The 18,611-nt window shown below is 53.8% G+C and overlaps 6 protein-coding genes across 6 annotated transcripts; 5 read left to right on the top strand and 1 right to left on the bottom strand.

Annotated features, from left to right (window-relative positions):
• Window positions 1-430: 430 nt before the first annotated feature.
• AYO20_08130 (ribosomal RNA small subunit methyltransferase B) lies at window positions 431-2,599 on the top strand (the record flags this gene model as incomplete). Its single annotated transcript, XM_022646411.1, has 1 exon — window positions 431-2,599. One exon carries the CDS (start codon window positions 431-433, stop codon window positions 2,597-2,599), a length of 2,169 nt encoding a protein of 722 aa, XP_022497667.1.
• A 2,976-nt stretch (window positions 2,600-5,575) lies between these two features.
• AYO20_08131 (hypothetical protein) lies at window positions 5,576-6,668 on the top strand (the record flags this gene model as incomplete). The annotated part of the gene is made up of 3 exons (XM_022646412.1): window positions 5,576-5,841; window positions 5,891-6,129; window positions 6,187-6,668. 3 exons carry the CDS (start codon window positions 5,576-5,578, stop codon window positions 6,666-6,668), a joined length of 987 nt encoding a protein of 328 aa, XP_022497668.1.
• A 608-nt stretch (window positions 6,669-7,276) lies between these two features.
• On the top strand, window positions 7,277-9,532 carry AYO20_08132 (hypothetical protein; the record flags this gene model as incomplete). Its single annotated transcript, XM_022646413.1, has 1 exon — window positions 7,277-9,532. The coding sequence occupies one exon, from the start codon at window positions 7,277-7,279 to the stop codon at window positions 9,530-9,532; it is 2,256 nt and encodes a 751-aa protein (XP_022497669.1).
• A 45-nt stretch (window positions 9,533-9,577) lies between these two features.
• AYO20_08133 (hypothetical protein) lies at window positions 9,578-10,306 on the bottom strand (the record flags this gene model as incomplete). Its single annotated transcript, XM_022646414.1, has 3 exons — window positions 9,578-9,631; window positions 9,684-9,974; window positions 10,022-10,306. 3 exons carry the CDS (start codon window positions 10,304-10,306, stop codon window positions 9,578-9,580), a joined length of 630 nt encoding a protein of 209 aa, XP_022497670.1.
• Window positions 10,307-10,902: 596 nt separating this feature from the next.
• On the top strand, window positions 10,903-12,379 carry AYO20_08134 (tubulin alpha chain; the record flags this gene model as incomplete). Its single annotated transcript, XM_022646415.1, has 4 exons — window positions 10,903-11,041; window positions 11,096-11,626; window positions 11,675-12,098; window positions 12,151-12,379. The coding sequence occupies 4 exons, from the start codon at window positions 10,903-10,905 to the stop codon at window positions 12,377-12,379; spliced, it is 1,323 nt and encodes a 440-aa protein (XP_022497671.1).
• Window positions 12,380-13,087: 708 nt separating this feature from the next.
• Window positions 13,088-17,570, top strand: AYO20_08135 (hypothetical protein; the record flags this gene model as incomplete). The annotated part of the gene is made up of 5 exons (XM_022646416.1): window positions 13,088-13,118; window positions 13,181-13,332; window positions 13,382-13,505; window positions 13,555-17,417; window positions 17,541-17,570. The coding sequence occupies 5 exons, from the start codon at window positions 13,088-13,090 to the stop codon at window positions 17,568-17,570; spliced, it is 4,200 nt and encodes a 1,399-aa protein (XP_022497672.1).
• Between the last annotated feature and the right edge of the window lie 1,041 nt (window positions 17,571-18,611).

The raw sequence follows: 18,611 nt of genomic DNA on the forward strand, positions 1-18,611 counted from the left end.
AAAGCCTTCCGAACAAGGGACGTTCCAGCCTGAAGGGAAGTGTAAATTTTGATTTGCCTACCGTTCAGCTGGGACAGACTTGGTAGATAGGGTCGCCTTGGTGCGCTTGGTGTGGATCTCGTCTATGGAGGGGTCGGGTTCTTTTCGGGAGCGGGGATGGCCGCCCCTTGGGATCGCTTATAGCCTTCTAACTTTGCTAGCGCACCCACTGACCAATTATCGGGTGGAATCTCCCTCGCTACCACCACGCTAGACAAACGTTCGGTATAATTCATTACGAGTCAGGGCCGCTAGCCACGACATCCTTGTACGGATACGACGGACACGATGGACTAACTCTAAATTTGTGCGTGACCAAAATTTCTCTCTAAATTTCATACCTCGCTGCACCCCAACCCCAAATAAAGAAAAACCTCCTCCCTCCAAAGCAATGGGCGTGGGACGCCGCATGAGAAAGCAGGGTCCCCCAGCGACTCTGGAGGAATTGGGCCTCAATCTGAAGCGTAAATCTGCCAGCGAAGAGCCCAATAAACCCGCCCGGAAAAGGAGGAAGTCGGAGGAGAAACCGCAGCTGACAGCAAATGCCTCAAAGAAACTCGTCAACCTCGACCGAGCCTCTCGGAATGACCCTCCTCCTCCTACGGTGTCAGCGAAGACAGGTGCACAGAAAAAAGTCAAACTGGTAAACAACGATGCGCAAATTACTGTGCCGCCTCCGATACCTGCTGGTACCTTCGAGGGAATTGATGGGGACGAGGAGGACGAGGGCGACGAGAGCGATCTCAATGCCACAGAAGTCGCCCTAAACACTGTCTCGCTGTCAGACCTGGAAGATGAGGACGAAGATGAAGATGATGACGAACTGGCACAAGCAGATCTCGACGGGGAAATCTCTGACGACTCCGTCTTCGACTCAGATCAGGAAGAACAACCGCGCCGCATGTTCTCCGAGGATGAGGATGAGTCCGATGCCGAAGCCAAGCTCACCGCTGCCAACATCGAAGGTCTTTCGCGAAAGCTCGACCAACAACAGGCGCAGGAGGATGCAGAAGCTCAGCAGGAGCTGGAAGACGCGGCCCTCCAAACAAATATTGCCAAAGACGAAGGCGTGCTCGACTCGGCCACCACACAAGGTCTAGCGCCCGACCTATCCATCATTCGCACAAGGATGACTGAGACGATACGAGTCTTGGGCAACTTCTCACAGCTTGCGGACAAATCGAAGTCGCGAACCGACTATACCGAACAGCTGCTCGCCGACATCTGTACATACTACGGCTACACCCCTTTCCTCGCCGAGAAGCTGTTTTCGCTTTTCACCCCAGCGGAAGCATTCGCCTTTTTCGAGGCCAACGAAACCCCCCGCCCCGTCGTCCTCCGTACAAACACCCTCCGGACCAATCGCCGCACCCTTGCTCAAGCATTGATTAATCGAGGCGTCGTCCTGGAGCCCGTCGGAAAATGGTCCAAGGTCGGCCTCCAAGTTTTTGAGGCTCCCGTACCGCTGGGTGCAACACCAGAGTACCTTGCCGGACACTATATCCTCCAAGCTGCGTCCTCATTCCTTCCCGTTATGGCCCTCGCCCCGCAACCGAATGAACGAATCCTGGACATGGCTGCCGCGCCCGGTGGAAAGACGACCTATATCTCGGCCTTGATGCGAAATACCGGCGTCGTGTTTGCCAACGATGCCAACCGCCAGCGAGCCAAAGGTCTCATTGGTAACATCCACAGGCTTGGATGCAAGAACACCATTGTCTGCAACTACGATGCGCAAAAAGCCTTCCCAAAAATCCTCGGTGGCTTCGACCGTGTGCTTCTGGACGCCCCCTGCTCCGGCACCGGGGTCATTGGCAAAGACCCCAGCGTGAAGACATCCAAAAACGAACGCGATTTCCTGGCCCTCCCGCACCTGCAAAAACAACTCCTCCTGGCAGCCATCGACTCGACCGACCACGCCAGCAAGACGGGCGGGTACATTGTCTACTCGACGTGCTCGGTCACGGTAGAAGAGAACGAAGGGGTTGTGCAGTACATCCTGCGCAAGCGACCCAACGTCAAGATCGTCGACACCGGATTGGGGAGTTTCGGCTCCGAGGGGTTCAAAAGCTACATGAACAAAAAGTTCGACGACCGCATGAACTTGACGCGACGGTACTTCCCCCACCGGGAGAACGTGGACGGGTTTTTCGTGTGCAAGCTGAAGAAGACGGGGCCGACGCCCAAGAATGCGCCGGGACAACAGACCAATGGGGCGGCTGATGGACGAGAGTCACGGTCCTCCGTTGCCGTCAATGCAGACAAAGACAGAGCCAGAGACCACGCCTCGGAATCGAACGGTGCAGTGGACACCGCCGCCGCCTCGTCGGCCGATGATTTCGGCGGTTTCAACGACGACGAAGACAGAGAGCTTATCGAGCGGGCCGAGAAAAAGTGGCTCAAGGCCAGAGGACTTGATCCCAGGGTGGCGGATCGCAAGAAGCAGGGCGAGGACACGCAGGATCCTCCCAAAAAGAATGGGGGTGTCGTCAGCGGTGGCGTCGAGACCAAACAGAGCAGTAAAAGGTCGAAGGCAAAGGGGGTCAAGGCGAAGAAGTAAATAGCAGGCAGCTCCCGCCTCAAAAAAAGTCAGTCAATTAATAAATCAGTCGGTCAGCCAGTCGATTTCATGTGCTTGTGACAATAAAAAGTATGCATTGACTGCTATGAAAAGCGATAATAACCTGCCTGCCATGCCACCAATTGTTCTAGCCGCTTGTGCACTCTTCTTTCTCTATGAGCCCACATCCAAAAGACGTCCATGCCGGATGGACTCTGATAGTAGAATGGTCTCCTCAATTGGGTCGCGGGAGATGATAGCTCATGTGTCGTCAAGCAGAGCCTCACTGCCGTTCACTACTCTTGATCCACTCGGTCCACTAGAATTAGACAAGCCGCAGTCAGCTCGGATCACAGAGCCGGAGAATCGAGGCCAAGGGGGAAATAGTATGTATTGTAAGGAGTCTACATCTTCGCTATCTGTCTGCGGGCGCCAGTAATGACGCGACAACACCGAAGGGGAAAATGGGACTTGGACTCACAGCTTGTCAACTTCCAAATCACGCCACCCGCTATTGCCGTTGACGCTACGATCACGAACATTGCGGTGCACACCATGCGTAAGAGGATCCTGTGGCGGAAGACGATGGTGTGCCAGGACTTTGAGGAGGGCTGGTCGTCCCAGTCGTGGTGGGACCCCGGCTGAGAAGCATGCGATATGTCCAGGCGTGGCTGTGCCGAGCCCGCCGTGCTGGACTCAGGTTTCGAGGGGGAAGAGATTGAGGATGGACGATCTCGCGGACTTGATGTGGTGGCTAGGGGCAGGCAACTCTTGACCGGTCCACCAGGACTTTGAGACTCTGGATACTGGCACTGGTGGATCGCGCGCTCGAAGCTGTCCATCTCCCTTACTCTATCCGGCGTAAAAGCGCAACATTTCCCGACGCCCAAAGCAGAGGAATTGGTTGCTGGAAGGTTCTGGTCCTGACATTTTAGACGGACAGGAGGCTGATCGGGGATAGCGCAGACATCGTAGCAATCTTTCGTGGCCACGCAGGACTGTGCAGCAGAGGAACAGCGGTCTTGACAGGGACATGGCGCCGCGTCACAAGGAGATGCCTGCGTCCCCCCTCCGCTGAGCGATATCAATGAGGACCTCAAATGCTCAGGAAGCGACTTGAAGACGTCGTCTGAAAACCGGTCGAGTCGGGAGCAATGGCTGGGAGCCGGCAGGCGGTACGCGCTGGGAGGAGGAATCGCGAGTGGTGAGAGGATAATTTTTGGGCGGATGTTGGTTAGTGAAGTCTTTGGCCTCGGCGGCCGCGGAGGAGGTGAGCGTGGGAATCGAGCTTGAGGAGATGCGGGCACGGAGGACTCAGAAAGCGAAGGCCGTTCTTGCGAAATCTGTGAAGTATGGGTCGAGGTACGTTTGGGATACTGCGCAGTTGATGAAGACATCACTTGGACAAGGCTCTGGGCGAAGTTTGCGCGAAATAGGGAAATGACCGGTCGGTACCTGGTTCAACTCGATGTACTGCTGGGTACTTCCTGCTGATTAGAAGCATTTTGAAGGAAGGAAACCTGTGCAGGTAGAGGAAGAGTGGACGGGGGACATCTGACCTCCATCTTGATAGGATGAATGGGCATCACAGAACGCAACAGCAAGCGAAGAATGTGCGACAACTTCGTAATGAGAGGACGAGATAGCCAGAGAACCAAGAGCAATCGGTCGGTAACACAGCATCAAGCCTTTGCTGACTTCAGATTGGTGCCACGAAGTCAACGGCAAGCCGCATGGCCGGTGTCGATCTCGACTGGCAGCTGGCGGGCCGAGAGATGGGCTTGCAGAAGTCGTGGAAGGGCTTCCCTTCCTTCGCTGGGGTTGCTTGATGGGTGTGTTTCAATTTGTCTTGGTCCCGCAGCCTGATCTATGGCTGGGTGGTTGCAGAGCATCGATGAATGTCTTGCAAAGCACGATTCCGCCCCAGTGACCAAGATTGTACACCTGATTTGATTTTCCTTGCAGTAGATGTCTCCGACTCGGTGAGGACAGCATCATTGAGACCGATAACCTGACTTGTGTGGTTATGAGTTTGCACCTCGTCGCTTCTGTCGACTTCCTAGTCCAATCTTTTCTCTGAGAGCGTACCATCCAAAGACGAGCGGTGCCCAATCATCTGTTTGTACCGTATATGCAGCATCGTGGTGGATTATGAGAGACAGGTCAAGCATGATGATGGCGGTGAATATAATCTGATCTGCTTCGCTATCATCGGAAGCAATTGCTCGATGGAAGACAGATCAGCCCACATCATGGGGGAACCGCGGAGCATTCCGTCTTGGTTAATAATGGTTCGTGGTGCGATCGGGTATGTCAGAGGCGCGTACTAGACTGTCACACCACAGAAAGACCAGAGCTTTGAGCATTTGTGCGCGTCGACAATATCAGAACGAGGTGTGGATGGGTAGAGGAAGAAGTGAGTGCGCGTCCCGAAACTGGGAGCCGACGGGGCAGCGTCGAGCTCCTGACGGTACAGTCTGCTTCCGAAGTTCAAACGGCGAGGTGCACTAGCCTTATTTGTATAACTAGCGCCACCAGTCTAACCAGTCTCGGCTCTAGCTATGTGGGTTTAGTGGTTAGAAGCAGAAGTCCAGGCGGCGCGAGATCCGATGCAGGAAGTGTTCGGGGCGGGGTATTGCGGGATGAGCTCGACACCTTCGCGCGAACCTTCGTACACAGTTCCGTATGGATCCTTTGGCCTCAGCCTGCGGGTTGTCTGGGGTCTGGACTAGGGTTATGGTTCTCCCCGTCCTGACGCCGATGGTGGCTCTCCACGAAACAGGTCATTGCAATTGGCAATCCTATTTGAATCAGACAATTCCTCTCTTTTGCACAGAGCATCCTGTCTACTTTCCTCTCGCACAAACTTCAAGCGCGCCACATTCACCGTCAGTGACGCATTGCCTCTACTGTCGCAATTCACCGCAAGTCCTCCGGGCCACCTGAATCCAACCATCGAATTAAAACTCGTCCAACATGAACGGCAACAACAAATCCGGCGCTGCGCGCTTCGATCCCACCTTCACCCGGAATGTTATCAATGCCATGGGTCCCAAGACTTCCCCTCGGATGCGGGAAGTCATGACCAGCTTGATCACACACCTTCACGACTTTGCTCGCGAGATTGAGTTGACAGTGGAAGAGTGGGATGAGGGTGTCCGTTTGATCAACTGGGCTGGCCAGATGAGCAATGACAGACGGAATGAAGGTCAACTGGTGTGCGATGTTGTCGGCTTGGAAACGTAGGTGAAAACTCAAAAGGGTATGCAAGGGCCTATGCTGACTGTACAGACTCGTGGATGAAATCACATACAAGAAGGCAGCCGAAGCCGCCGATCTGGCCACTCAGAGCGCTATACTTGGTCCCTTCTTCCAGACTGACCACACGATCCGCAAGAAGGGCGACAGCATCTCCACCAATACTCCGCAGGATGCCGAAGTTGTGTATTTGTACGGCCAAGTTGCGGATGCCACTACCAACAAGCCCTTGAGGAATGCTTCAGTCGATGTTTGGCAAGCGTCCACAAACGGTCGGTCTACACAATCCCATGTGGTGAGCAAGGGAGTGCTGACGTAGGACCTTGCAGGGTTGTACGAACAACAGGACGAGAACCAACCAAAGTCGAACCTATGCGGCAAGTTCTACACGGATGAGAACGGAGAGTACGGCTTCTATTGCTTGAGACCAACCCCTTACCCGATCCCATACGATGGACCAGCGGGTAAACTGCTCCAATTGCTTGACAGACACCCCTACAGACCAGCCCACATCCATTTCATCGTGAGTATTGAAGCTCCGTGCCTCAGAGGTCAGAAAGTGACAGTCGCGCAGGTGTTGGCCGAGGGCTACAAGCCCATCACGACCCAGATTTTCGACAAGGAGAGCAAGTATCTCGACGATGATTCTGTCTTTGCGGTCAAGGACTCCTTGATTGTCGAGTTCGTACCCCGGCAAGGTGACGCGCAGGCCCAAAAGGAATTGAGATATGACATCAAGATGGCTCCGCTGTCCTCCAAGGGAGAATCCGGCGAAGCGTTAGTGACCGAAGGCATGGGTCGCGGCTTTTAAGGATCACAACGGAGCTGCTGATTATGTTGATGTAGGATGTACAAGCTGTGTTTGGGTGGTATGACCTGGACGAGAAGAGCCCTTAATCCCAAGCTTATGAATACTTGGTGGATGCAAACTTGAGTGTTTTGATATGTAGCGGCCCTCCAGCCACTGAAATCACCCATTGGCGCCAATGAGCCGAAGAAACCACCCCTGCTCGAATACGAGTTCCCGAGTATATACTCGCTTGAACGTCCCGCCTTTAACTATACACCATGCGTGATTGGGCCGCTTCCCCGCGCCCCCACCGAGAAATCTGGGCACAGAGAGCCACCAAATTTAGGGGAGTCACGGGCTGTCTCAGCTCCATTATTCATCGCCCCCCCTCTCTCTCCAACTTTTCTTCCCTGCCCGCTTCCGACGGTTCCCAGCAGATGACCGAAACCTCAGATTTCCCAAAACAAAACTCCACCTCCACACGAAAAGGTGCTATATCCGAGTTTTTCTATCCTGGCACCCATCCAAAGAACCCGGAAAGTGAACCCCGTGAGTGAGTCATCGATACACCGCCCGTCACAAGGCTACGAGGCTGATGATCAGACGAACGCTGAGTGGTCGCATGCCTCATGCCTCGTCCGCGCGTCAAGGACGAAGACCGGAAACGCGTGGCGCGGGCCTGCGACACCTGCAAGCGCAGAAAGGAGAAATGTGACGGACAACAACCTTGCCTGCTCTGCAAGCGCCGTTGTCGCGAGTCTGAATGCGTCTTCACCGAGGCCTACTCCAAACGAGGCTCACAGCGTCAGGGCAGTACCGCGTCATCTCATCCCATTACCCTCAAGGATGCCTTGAACGAGTCGAATGATGCCGAGATCGCCATCGAGTCGCTCCTCACGCTGTCCGGGTCGAGAAGCGCCCCAAAGTCTCCCCAGTACGACAAGGATCCGGATGCACTCGTGTCGAGAGCCCCTGTGCCGAAGCTGGCCAGACTGCTCCGCGATGGTCGCGGCAAGTTCATCTTCGTCGGTGACTCGAGCAACCTGGCGTTTGTCCAGAACATTCGCCGCCTGGTCAAGGCAGAGATTGGAGAGTGTCAATTGACCTCGGACCCGCTGCGACATGCCATGTGCGAGGTCATTCCACCTCCCAAGGCGCCGACGCCGGCGCAGTCGCAACACCCGAAGCCTAGCTTGGCTGAGGCCCAGGATCTGATCAAACATTATCTGCTGGCGTCGAGCGGCGTGATTGACCTCTTCGACCCTGACGATATCACTCACCATCTGTGTGCGTGGACGAGCGACCCATCCGCCGAGACGGATTTCAACAGTTCCATATATTATCTAGTCATGGCTATCGGCGCCCTGACGCGCGACGCGGAGGACCTGGATCAGGCAGAATTCTACTTCTCCCGTGGTCGGGAGATCGGGGTCTCGAGTTTCTTGGAGGATCCCAGTGTCCTGACCATCCAGGCCTACGCCTTGATCACGTTCTACATGTTGTCCGCCGTGAGAAGAAACGGCGCATTCATGCTGCTAGGCATTGCCGTCCGAGCTGCGTATGCTCTAGGGTTGCACAGAAGCGACATATCAAACTTGTTCGAGCCGAGAGAAAGGCTCGCGCGCGAGCGAGTGTGGAAGAGTCTGCGCGTCCTCGACCTCTACATGAGCGGCTCACTCGGCCGACCGCCAGCGACATCCGAAGTAGACGGTGGAAGTGTGTCTTGGAACCGCTCCACCAGAGACTACGAAGATATCCAGATGAACGGACGCAACACCTCGGCGACATTGAGGATATGTTTTATCTTTGAGCGGATATTGAATGAGGTCTATTGTCGTCGGGAAGTATCTGTTCAGCTTGTGGAAAGCATCTCCCGGCAATATCGAGACTGGACCATGCAGTTGCCGGCAGGTCTGCAAGCCGACAGTTTGGACCAGAAGAGTGGCTCTACTTCCCCGACACTGCGACAGACAATCGGCATCGCCCATTTGAAGGGCGCTTATTATTGGTCGATTATTCTCTTGACCAGACCATTTCTGATCTTCAAGGTGTCCTCGAAGATCAAAGGCCGTTCCGAGGATGACGACGGCGCCGGAAACTCGGTGACAATGACTCTAAGTGAGGCCTGTATTGATGCTGCGTTGAGGAGCATCGAGATTGCGACCGATATTGTTCATACCCCGGGAGTACCCAAGCGATTGTTCATGATTACCAACAGCACATTTATATCGGCTATGGTGATCGGCTTTGCCATCTTTGGCGACTTCGATAAGACGTTCCCGTTGCTCAGCAGCATTGCCCAAGCGGAAGCTATCTTGACAATCATGGCAAAGGATGACATGTCGGCCCGACGACACTTTGAGATCACCAGCTATCTGCGCCTGGCAGCGATTGAGCACATTCGACGGCGAGACCAAATGCAAATGCAGAGGCGCCGACAAGACATCCACAACATTTTTGGTGATCCTATCAACAAGACAAACGGTGCAGGTTCAAGCAAAGCGACTACCGGCAACCACACACCCAGTCAGATTTCGGCCTCAGAAATCGCTCAGACCAATGATGGCACAACGGCGCTGTTTGATGCCGCAGAGGAATCTGGTGACGCCGCGCCACCGTGGCAGCTGCGCTTCGACATGCCGCCAGAGAGTCGCGGCCCTGTGTTGACCACCTCTGGAGTATTAGCGTACAATGGGGAGGAGGCTACTGATCCCATCCCACCTCTGCCACGCACCGATTTCGGACAGATGCCAGAAGCAGATTACCTCTCACCAGATGGGTCCGGAATACCAAGTCTACCATCATACACTGAAGAGTTCCCACTCTTCTCGTTAATGACGGACTTCGATCAGCTGCAGGATCCTTTCTCGATGGTCAGGCCATGACCAGCATCAGTCAAGTTTGTTTTGCTTTTGATTGAACCTGCTGTGTTACAGGGCTGGCCAAGAGCTTTGGAATCCAGGTTGAAAGGAACCATGCGCCCACTGCGACCACGAGGAGATATAATCCCGTGGAAGCAAGTGACTGGGGCAAGACGTTGAGGACGTATGGGTCCAAGATTATGTCGACGGCCACGGGAGGCACGACCTCCATGAGTGTCTGGTTTAGGCTGAAATAGTCTGCAGCAGCGAGCACCTGGAGGAACAAGAAAGTTGACCCGACATCGCTTGTACTGGCCTCGGCTTTCCGTTGCAGGAGGCTCCGACTATCTTCGGAGCCAAGCTGTGCATGCCGTGCATAAGCGTAGTCACTCAGTGAGGCCAGGAGGTTGGGCGTTGCAAAGGTATGATCCAGAGAATGCGTATAGAGCCAGAAGGATGTTGGTTGCTGGGGAGAGTCAGCCACGTTCGCTACCAGAAAGGACATCCTCCTACAGTTGCCAACCAACATATTCGAAGCTCATACCGTCTTCCGGGGCGCAGACCTTCGAGTAAGAACCAGCTCTCAATTCCCTTTGGGAAGTCTGTGCTTGGGAAGCTCGCATTGATGTGAGTTCTAACACTTGGATATTGTTCCGACAGGCGTGTCAGCAACAGATTGTCAATACTCGCATCTTGGGGTAGATTGCCAGCCGCAGGAGCAAGGAAAATGACCTTCTCCACATTGGCGAAGGCACAGTAAGGCCACAGAAGCCAGACGATGATAAATGTATAAGCCATTGTGTTGAGAAAATAGGAGATGAAGGATGATGTCGGTGGTTTGTCGTGAATGGCGCAGTTGATTAACGCTTCCGCAGCGGCCACTTTATTGGCTGTAACGCGAACAGGTGGAGTCACTAGAGACAGCCGTTGTGATTGGCTGCATGGGGCAGGGGACAGGCGGTGAAAGAAAGAGCGCGCTGTCAACAATTGGAAGCCACCCCACAATTGCAAACCACTGCACCCACTGCACCCTCTCTCCCCCATCAACAATTGATTCTTCCAATCCTTTGCTCGTCCGTTGACTTGTCTTGCATCTATCCATCTCACATCTTCTCCTTCATCTCCTCTTCATCCCTCTCCGGAACCCTTTCACCATGAGAGAAGTCATCAGCTTGAACGGTACGTGACGATCCAAGCACGCGTCCCTGACCGACCCTTTTGGAAAGCCCCCTGTACCAGAGAATTTGTGACCACAAGCTGACCTGCATTTGCAAATTGTAGTTGGCCAGGCTGGCTGTCAAATTGCCAACTCATGCTGGGAGGTAAACAATCTTCCTTATCAAAAGACATCGGCTCGGACAATTACTGATGGTTGCAGCTGTACTGCCTCGAGCATGGAATCCAAGTGGGTGGTGCACCGTTGTCGTTGGCTCCAACCACAAATTGACCTGAACCAGCCCGATGGATACCTTACCGAAGAACGCAAAGCCGCTGATCCAGACCAAGGCTTCAGCACCTTTTTCTCCGAGACGGGTACGGCATCGGAAATCATCCCTATCTCTTCGTTGCTGATTGAGTTTTGCACAGGCAACGGCAAATATGTCCCCCGAACGATCTACTGTGACCTTGAACCCAACGTCGTCGACGAGGTTCGGACCGGCGCCTATCGCAGCCTTTTCCACCCTGAGCAGATGATCACTGGGAAAGAGGATGCTTCAAACAACTATGCCCGAGGACACTACACCGTCGGCAAGGAGCTGATCGATCAAGTGCTGGACAAAGTTCGCCGTGTGGCCGATAACTGCAGTGGCCTCCAGGGTTTCCTCGTGTTCCATTCGTTCGGTGGTGGTACCGGCTCCGGGTTCGGTGCCTTGCTTATGGAACGTCTCTCGGTTGACTATGGCAAAAAGTGCAAGTTGGAGTTCTGCGTCTATCCAGCTCCTCAAGTCGCCACCTCCGTGGTCGAGCCATACAATTCGATCCTCACGACGCACACAACTCTCGAGCATTCTGATTGCAGTTTCATGGTAGACAATGAAGCCATCTACGACATTTGCAGACGCAATCTAGGAATCGAGCGACCCAACTACGAAAACCTGAACAGACTGATCGCCCAAGGTGGGTATCACTCCTCCATTTGGTAAGATCCGGCTGATAAAGAAATAGTTGTGTCCTCCATCACTGCTTCCCTCCGATTTGACGGGTCCCTGAACGTTGATCTCGCCGAGTTCCAGACCAACCTTGTGCCATACCCACGAATCCATTTCCCTCTCGTTGCCTATGCACCCGTTGTTTCGGCGGCAAAGGCGCAGCATGAGGCTCACTCGGTGCAAGAAATTTCAATGTCTTGCTTTGAACCGAACAACCAGATGGTCAAATGCGACCCACGCAACGGCAAATACATGGCCACTTGCTTACTCTACCGCGGAGACGTTGTTCCCAACGACGTGCACCAGGCTGTCGCTACTCTGAAGACCAAGCGTACAATTCAATTCGTGGACTGGTGCCCGACTGGCTTCAAGATTGGTATCTGCTACCAGCCTCCTCAGATGGTGCCCAACGGTGATCTTGCCAAGGTTAATCGCGCAGTGTAAGTTCCATGTCAATGCACCTTCTATACGTGTCTTCTAATATCTTCATAGATGCATGCTCTCCAACACCACTGCCATCGCCGAAGCGTGGTCTGCCTTGTCTCACAAGTTCGATTTGATGTACTCGAAGCGCGCCTTTGTCCACTGGTACGTTGGTGAGGGTATGGAAGAAGGCGAGTTCTCTGAAGCCCGTGAAGATCTGGCAGCATTGGAGAGAGATTACGAGGAAGTGGCCAGCGACTCCATTGAGGAGGGCGATGAGGGAGAGATTGAGCACTAGTTTTTGTATCTTCCCGCGTTTGGTATCCTCTCCGACCCCGTGAGAGTCTATTGCAAGGAGTGCAGGGAGCAAGCGATATTTCAGAGTTGATCCTCAGTGTCCGTCGACAAAGAATTGGGAGTCAATTGTGTTCTTGAAGATTCTCTCTGTGAGACAAGATGGCATACTGTAGGTTGGCATCCGTGGTGCATAATCGATGCAGGCCATTCACACCAAGCATCACCAGTCACTCGTCCAGACTGACAATTATTCCTTTCATGTTGGCACCTGGTATTTCAGGGGTTGTATTGATGCTCGATCTCAGGTAGATTCAATTCGTATTTACCTAGGTTAACATCCGCCCTCTTGTTTGAGCTTGGAACCACCACCTAGAACCCCCAGTCCAAACTTAGTCGTACCGGCGCCTCAAGCTTGAGAGCTCCAGGGCTTGGCAACAACCGGGCTCCTCGTTCGTCATCGCGATCCACCCCATCCAGTCCATCTCCATTTCTCTCTCCATCCCCGTAAGACTTCCAGCCATTTCCTTAGAAACCGTTGTCGCCTGTCCTTGTGTTCCCGCGAGATCAAAAGTTATCCTGCCTTAATTCAGAATCACCCGCGCCTCATCTTTGTCCCTCCCTGAACATTACCTCGACCTCTCCATGCCGTCAATGCGCGACTTCTAGACGTATCCCGATCGCATTACGAGCCTACCACGCCCCCCCGGCCATGTCGGAGACGATTGGATCCGCAGCCTCAGGTTTGCTCCTCCTGCTCAAGTGGCTGTCTATTCAGCTAGGGTGCTGACACTCTCGATTCCAGGGCATCCGAATCTCAACCTAACGGCCGAGGAAAAGCGAGTCTACGGCCAGCTCCTGAAAGAAGCTGACCCCGATGGGTTCGGAGCTGTCTCTGGAGATGTGGCCGTCAAATTCTTTGAGAGGACAAAGCTGCCACCGGATGTCTTAGGACAGGTTGGGAATATTGAGAGGATTCTCTGCGCCCCTGTTGACGATTCAATAGATATGGCAGATTGCCGATACCGAAAATCGAGGCTTCCTCACGCCAGCAGGATTTGGAGTTGTGCTCCGACTTATTGGCCATGCGCAAAGTGGCCGTTCACCTTCAGCTCAGCTTGCAACTCAGAGTACGTTCAGTTGAGAACGTCGGGAGATGACTGAACTAATTTGTCGCAGCTGCGCCTCTTCCTCGATTTGACACTCCCCAATCCGAGCAACTGGCCCAACCCCTTCCCCCTCCTCAACCCATTCAACCTATTGTCCAGCAATCCACTGGACCTCCTGCCAGCCCGACTCCTGCGGCTCATCCCCCGATCCGTGTGCCTGCTTTGACGCCAGAAAAGGTCGCAGAATATTCGACCATGTTTGAGAAATCAGGCGCAGAGAACGGACTACTCTCCGGACTGCTAGCTAAACAAATATTTGAAAAAGCGAGGTTGCCCAACGAAGTTCTTGGGCGCATATGGGGGCTTTCAGACACGCAGGGTCGGGGCGCCCTGGATGTCACGGAATTTGTGATCGCTATGCACCTTCTGGCCTCGTACAAGTCAGGCCAGATGCGCGGTGTTCCCAGCACACTTCCTCCGGGCCTTTTTGAGGCTGCAACTCGTCGCTCGGCTGTACGGCTAAGTAGTGGATCTCGTCCGGGCTCAAGTACTATTCCCGCGGTGAACTACAGCGCCCGGCCACAAAGCCCCATCACGAGGCAGCCGCAAGTGAGTACGCCGTTATCGTTGTCGGCGCAGTCGACAGGAGAGCCATGGGCCATAACTCCGGCCGACAAAGCTCGATTCGACAGTATTTTTGCGACTGTCGATCGCCAAGGAAGAGGGTTTATCACTGGAGAGCAAGCAGTCGAGTTCTTCGGAAATGCTAGGCTACCAGAGGAGATCCTGGCCCAGATTTGGGATTTGGCGGACATCAACTCTGAGGGCCAATTAAACAGGGACGAGTTTGCAGTGGCCATGTACTTGATCCGACAACAACGAGGAACGAAGGATGGACGAGGCATCTTGCCATCCGTTCTTCCCCCTGCTCTCATCCCTCCCAGCATGCGAAAGATGCAGATTGCTCCCCCTCAGCCAACCGCTCCAGCATTCGAAAATGCGGCGCCGACCAAACCACGTTCTGCCGCCGATGACCTGTTTGGCCTCGACGCATTCGGTCCTGCTCCCACGGTACCTGCGGTCGCTCCTATCCAAGTACCTCAATCAACGGGTGGCACTGACGCCGGCCCGTTCGCGAACCCCCCGGGTGTTTTGACCCCACAGACGACGGCCACAACCTTCAAACCATTTGTGCCAACCAGCTCGTTTGGCCAAAGTATCATCCCACAGGCAACCGGATCACCAGCGCCACAGCCGAGAGCGCAACCCGATGACCTGCTCGGGGACGCAGATCCAGAGATCAGCTCGAAACTCACAAACGAAACCAGCGAACTAGGTAATTTGTCCAATCAAGTCAGCAGCTTATCTACGCAAATGACAGAACTTCACACGGATAGAAGGCAAACTGAACAAGAGCTGTCCAGCGCATCTGCTCAAAAGAAAGCGTTTGAAGGCCGATTGGCTCAGCTCAGGTCTCTTTACGAAAAGGAGGTTCAAGAAGTCAAGGTGCTCAAAGAACAACTAACAGCTTCCAAGAATGATACCAAGCGGCTGCAGCAGGAAATGGCCATGATTGACGGGACCCATCAAGATCTTGCAACACAGCACCAGCAACTTCGTGCTGCACTGGAATCTGACCAGCGTGAAAATGCTTCGCTCAAGGAACGCATTCGGCAGCTGAACCAGGAGATTGACCAGCTCAAACCGCAGCTCGAAAAGATCAAGTCGGATGCGAGGCAACAGAAAGGTTTGGTTGCAATCAACAAGAAGCAGTTAGCTACTAACGAGGCCGAGCGAGATAGAATAAAGGCCGAGATAGCTGCTGCTCAGAAGGAAGTTGAGGACGCGCAACGAGAGGCCGAGGAGTCGGCTCGACAAGTGGAAGCCTCCAAGAAGGAGTTGGAAGAAGCCCGGAATATTCCAATGCCTACGGTCAAGAGCCCTCCTGTTGTGAGCCCTGCGCCATCTACGAACTCCAATCCATTCTTCAGGCGGACAACGGACACGACTTTCCCACCTGCGGTCGGTGCGAGTGAACCAAAGGACCAACAAAGTGCTTTCGACAGCATATTCGGGCCGTCGTTTGCTACTGCGGGTCCTGCTCCCACAACGTCTTTCTCTGCACAACCATCGACTCCAGCTGGGCAACAAATTCTCCCACAGCTTGACTCACCGGCCCCTTCATCTACACCTAGAGACGCTGCTGAACCGCCAGCTCCACCCCAGTCCCGACAGATCAGCTCGGCCGCGCTTCCTTTCCGCAGGCCGCTTGAGAGAGAAGATTCGATCAGCTCCTCCGTCAAGGTTGCGGCACCGGCCAGCAGGCTTAGTCCCAGTGACACCCCTCAAGCACTGACTCCTGCGTCTACCGCTAGCCCGGCTGAGCACAAGGACCCAAGCGAAGACCCCTTTACAGCCGCCGCACCAGATGAAGAACAGGAATCTGTTCGTAGAACATTGCCTCAGCCCACCGCCGGAGAAACAACTGTTGACGAAACTTTCGGTCAGGCATCAGCCGACCAAGCGAAAGACATTCCAGGAGCATTTCCAGGTTCACGGTCTGACACTCCAGGTGTTGACCCAACTGTGATTGCTGCTGGAGCTGGCGCTGCAGCGGTGGCTGCTGGTTTAGGTGCCGCCGCCGTCTCCGCCACGACCAATGGTGATAAACCGAACGATGCACAACCCTCAGCGCCCAGCAAGAGCCTTGAGCAGAACTTTGATGACTTCTTTGGAAGCGCGATACCGCGAAGTTCAGCATCTCAGAAGGCTGCGGACTTTGACTCTGCTTTTGCTGAGATGGGCAAGCCGAAGGTCGCACTAAATGAAGAATTTCCTGCTATCCAGGAAGTCGGCGACGACGAGGATAGCAGCGAATACAGCGAAGACGAGACACCCATGAAATTCGACGACGATTTCAATGCAAAATCTCCACCTCGAGAGAGTCCTACCGATGTGGCAACTGGCAAGCGACCGGAGGTCGCACCCGAGCTCAGCAGCACCCTGTCACCACGCCCTGCCACTGCCGGCTCTTTATCAAATGCTAGCTCACTACCAGGGGTGGAATCGCAACAATCCCCGCCTACTTATAACGATGCAGTGCCTGAGGACAACCCAAGCCAATTTCCCCGAGAATACAAAGGCTTGCTACCAGAGCGTGAAGACCCAACTTCACCAGTTCCGACGGCCGGTGGTTCTAGTCACCCTGCACCTCCCCCTAGTGGCGTTCCGCCAGCATATGGTCCTGAAGCCCAAGCCAGAAGCCCCTCAGACAGTAAACCCACTGCGCCACCTCCCACCGCGAGTGCACCGTTTGACTTTGACTCTGCATTTTCAGGCGTGGGGGTGGCCCCAGTTGAAGAAGACGATGACGACGAGGACGATGATGATGCTGTCTTCAGTCCGCCGAAGAACGCTGCACTTGAGTTTGACCCGACTTTCGATTCTCCTCCGCAACCCCCGCGGGCGCAATTCTCTTCAGCCCCAGTCACAAACGGGGCTCCAAAGCTTGAGAATGACGATTTCTATTCTGCGGTCACGACATCTGGACCTCCTCAGCAAGCACAGCCGGCAACATCTCCGATCTCTCACGACTGGGACGCTCTCTTCGCACCACTGAACACAAATGCAAATAACGCGGCGTCGTCACAGCCAGCATCTGATTTCCCACCAAGTCAAACACAGGCCGTTGAAGTTTCCACGCCCTCACCACCACCAGGCCAGTCGGGTGTCTCTTCGCCACCCCCGACTATTGTCACGCCAGCACAGACGTCGCCCCCGCCAAGCTCAAAAGCTGAGCGGCCTCAAATCGGTCGAGCTCTGAGTACGGGTACGGAGCACGATGACCCAATCCTCAAGAGATTGACTGCCATGGGATGGTCACGCGAGGAGAGTCTTGCGGCACTGGAGAAGTTTGATTATAACATTGACAAGGTGAGTCTCGTGCAACTGTTGTTCCCCCCTGCTATCTAGCCATATAGTTCACAGATTTTTTTCATGTCCTTGCGTTGAGCCATTATTTCGACTCCTATGCTGACCATTGACTGTACGATGCAGGCTGCCGATTTCCTGACCTTCCGCTCTTGAGTCCTCGGTCATGACCTGTATCACCCACAGATGGATATGTTCGGAGCAGAGAGCCAGTTCGTTGGCCCTAGCCAGGGAGGAAAAGAGAAGCAGAAAAAGGCGAGAAAAACTGTACAGTCTCGATCTTGCGGTGGAAGCCCCCTACATTTTGGGCTTGGTTCTCTTTCTATTCTCTCTCCCTCTTTCTCTCCTTTATATTGGCTTTTGTGTGAAAATCTCCTTTTTAGCTGTGCACTAAGACCGACCTCTTCTTGGAGCGAAGAATTTTCTTGCCTAATTACTGCGACGAGATATAGTTGCTCTCTCTGCAAGCGTGCACGCACAGACATTGAGTTGAGAGATTGAGGAGGGAGGATGTTGATTTGTATGCAGATTCGGATTCGGATTTCAGATTATAACTGGAAAAAAGTCCTACACTAAATGACAAACTGAGTGTCTCTGGATATCCATTTAATATCTGTCAGTCAATCGGTCACTTTCAGCCTCGGGAGGTCAGGGGTTGCATTCATGCTTTTCACGCTTTTCCCTTTCTATTACAATCCGTCCCTTTGCCTTTCGCTCTCCTTTACTCTTATGTGCTTGTCTTTGTGAGATATATGTACCTCGTCCGAGGTATGTATGTGGACGAGGATCCGCCTCTCAGGTGTCCTCTGTCTTGTATCTTGCGTCTCGCGTCCTGCTTGCACAGTGCCTCTGCTCACGGTCGTGGTCGGCACACTTGCACACTAATTGTCGTTACCTAAATTTTAGATGACATCATGCGACACGACACGACATGATAGACATATGTACCACACTATATTTCAGGGGGATCTAGCTAGCGAGAGGGACGATGGCGATGGCGATGACGATACAGCGGACGCTCTATACCAAAGCTCGGGAATGGAAACGGAGCCTTCATGCGTCTCAAAGAAAGACGTGTTTGTTGAGCGTTTGGCGTCTGTTGTCTTCTAGAGTATATTGAGCTGTGTGAAAGGCGTCCGAAAGATGGATGGATGGCTTTTACCTCAAATTGACAACTTGGTGTCATCTCGATGGACG

Source organism: Fonsecaea nubica, assembly GCF_001646965.1.
Source record: "Fonsecaea nubica strain CBS 269.64 chromosome Unknown Scaff61, whole genome shotgun sequence".
In the NCBI taxonomy this organism is placed as follows: Eukaryota; Fungi; Ascomycota; class Eurotiomycetes; order Chaetothyriales; family Herpotrichiellaceae; genus Fonsecaea; species Fonsecaea nubica.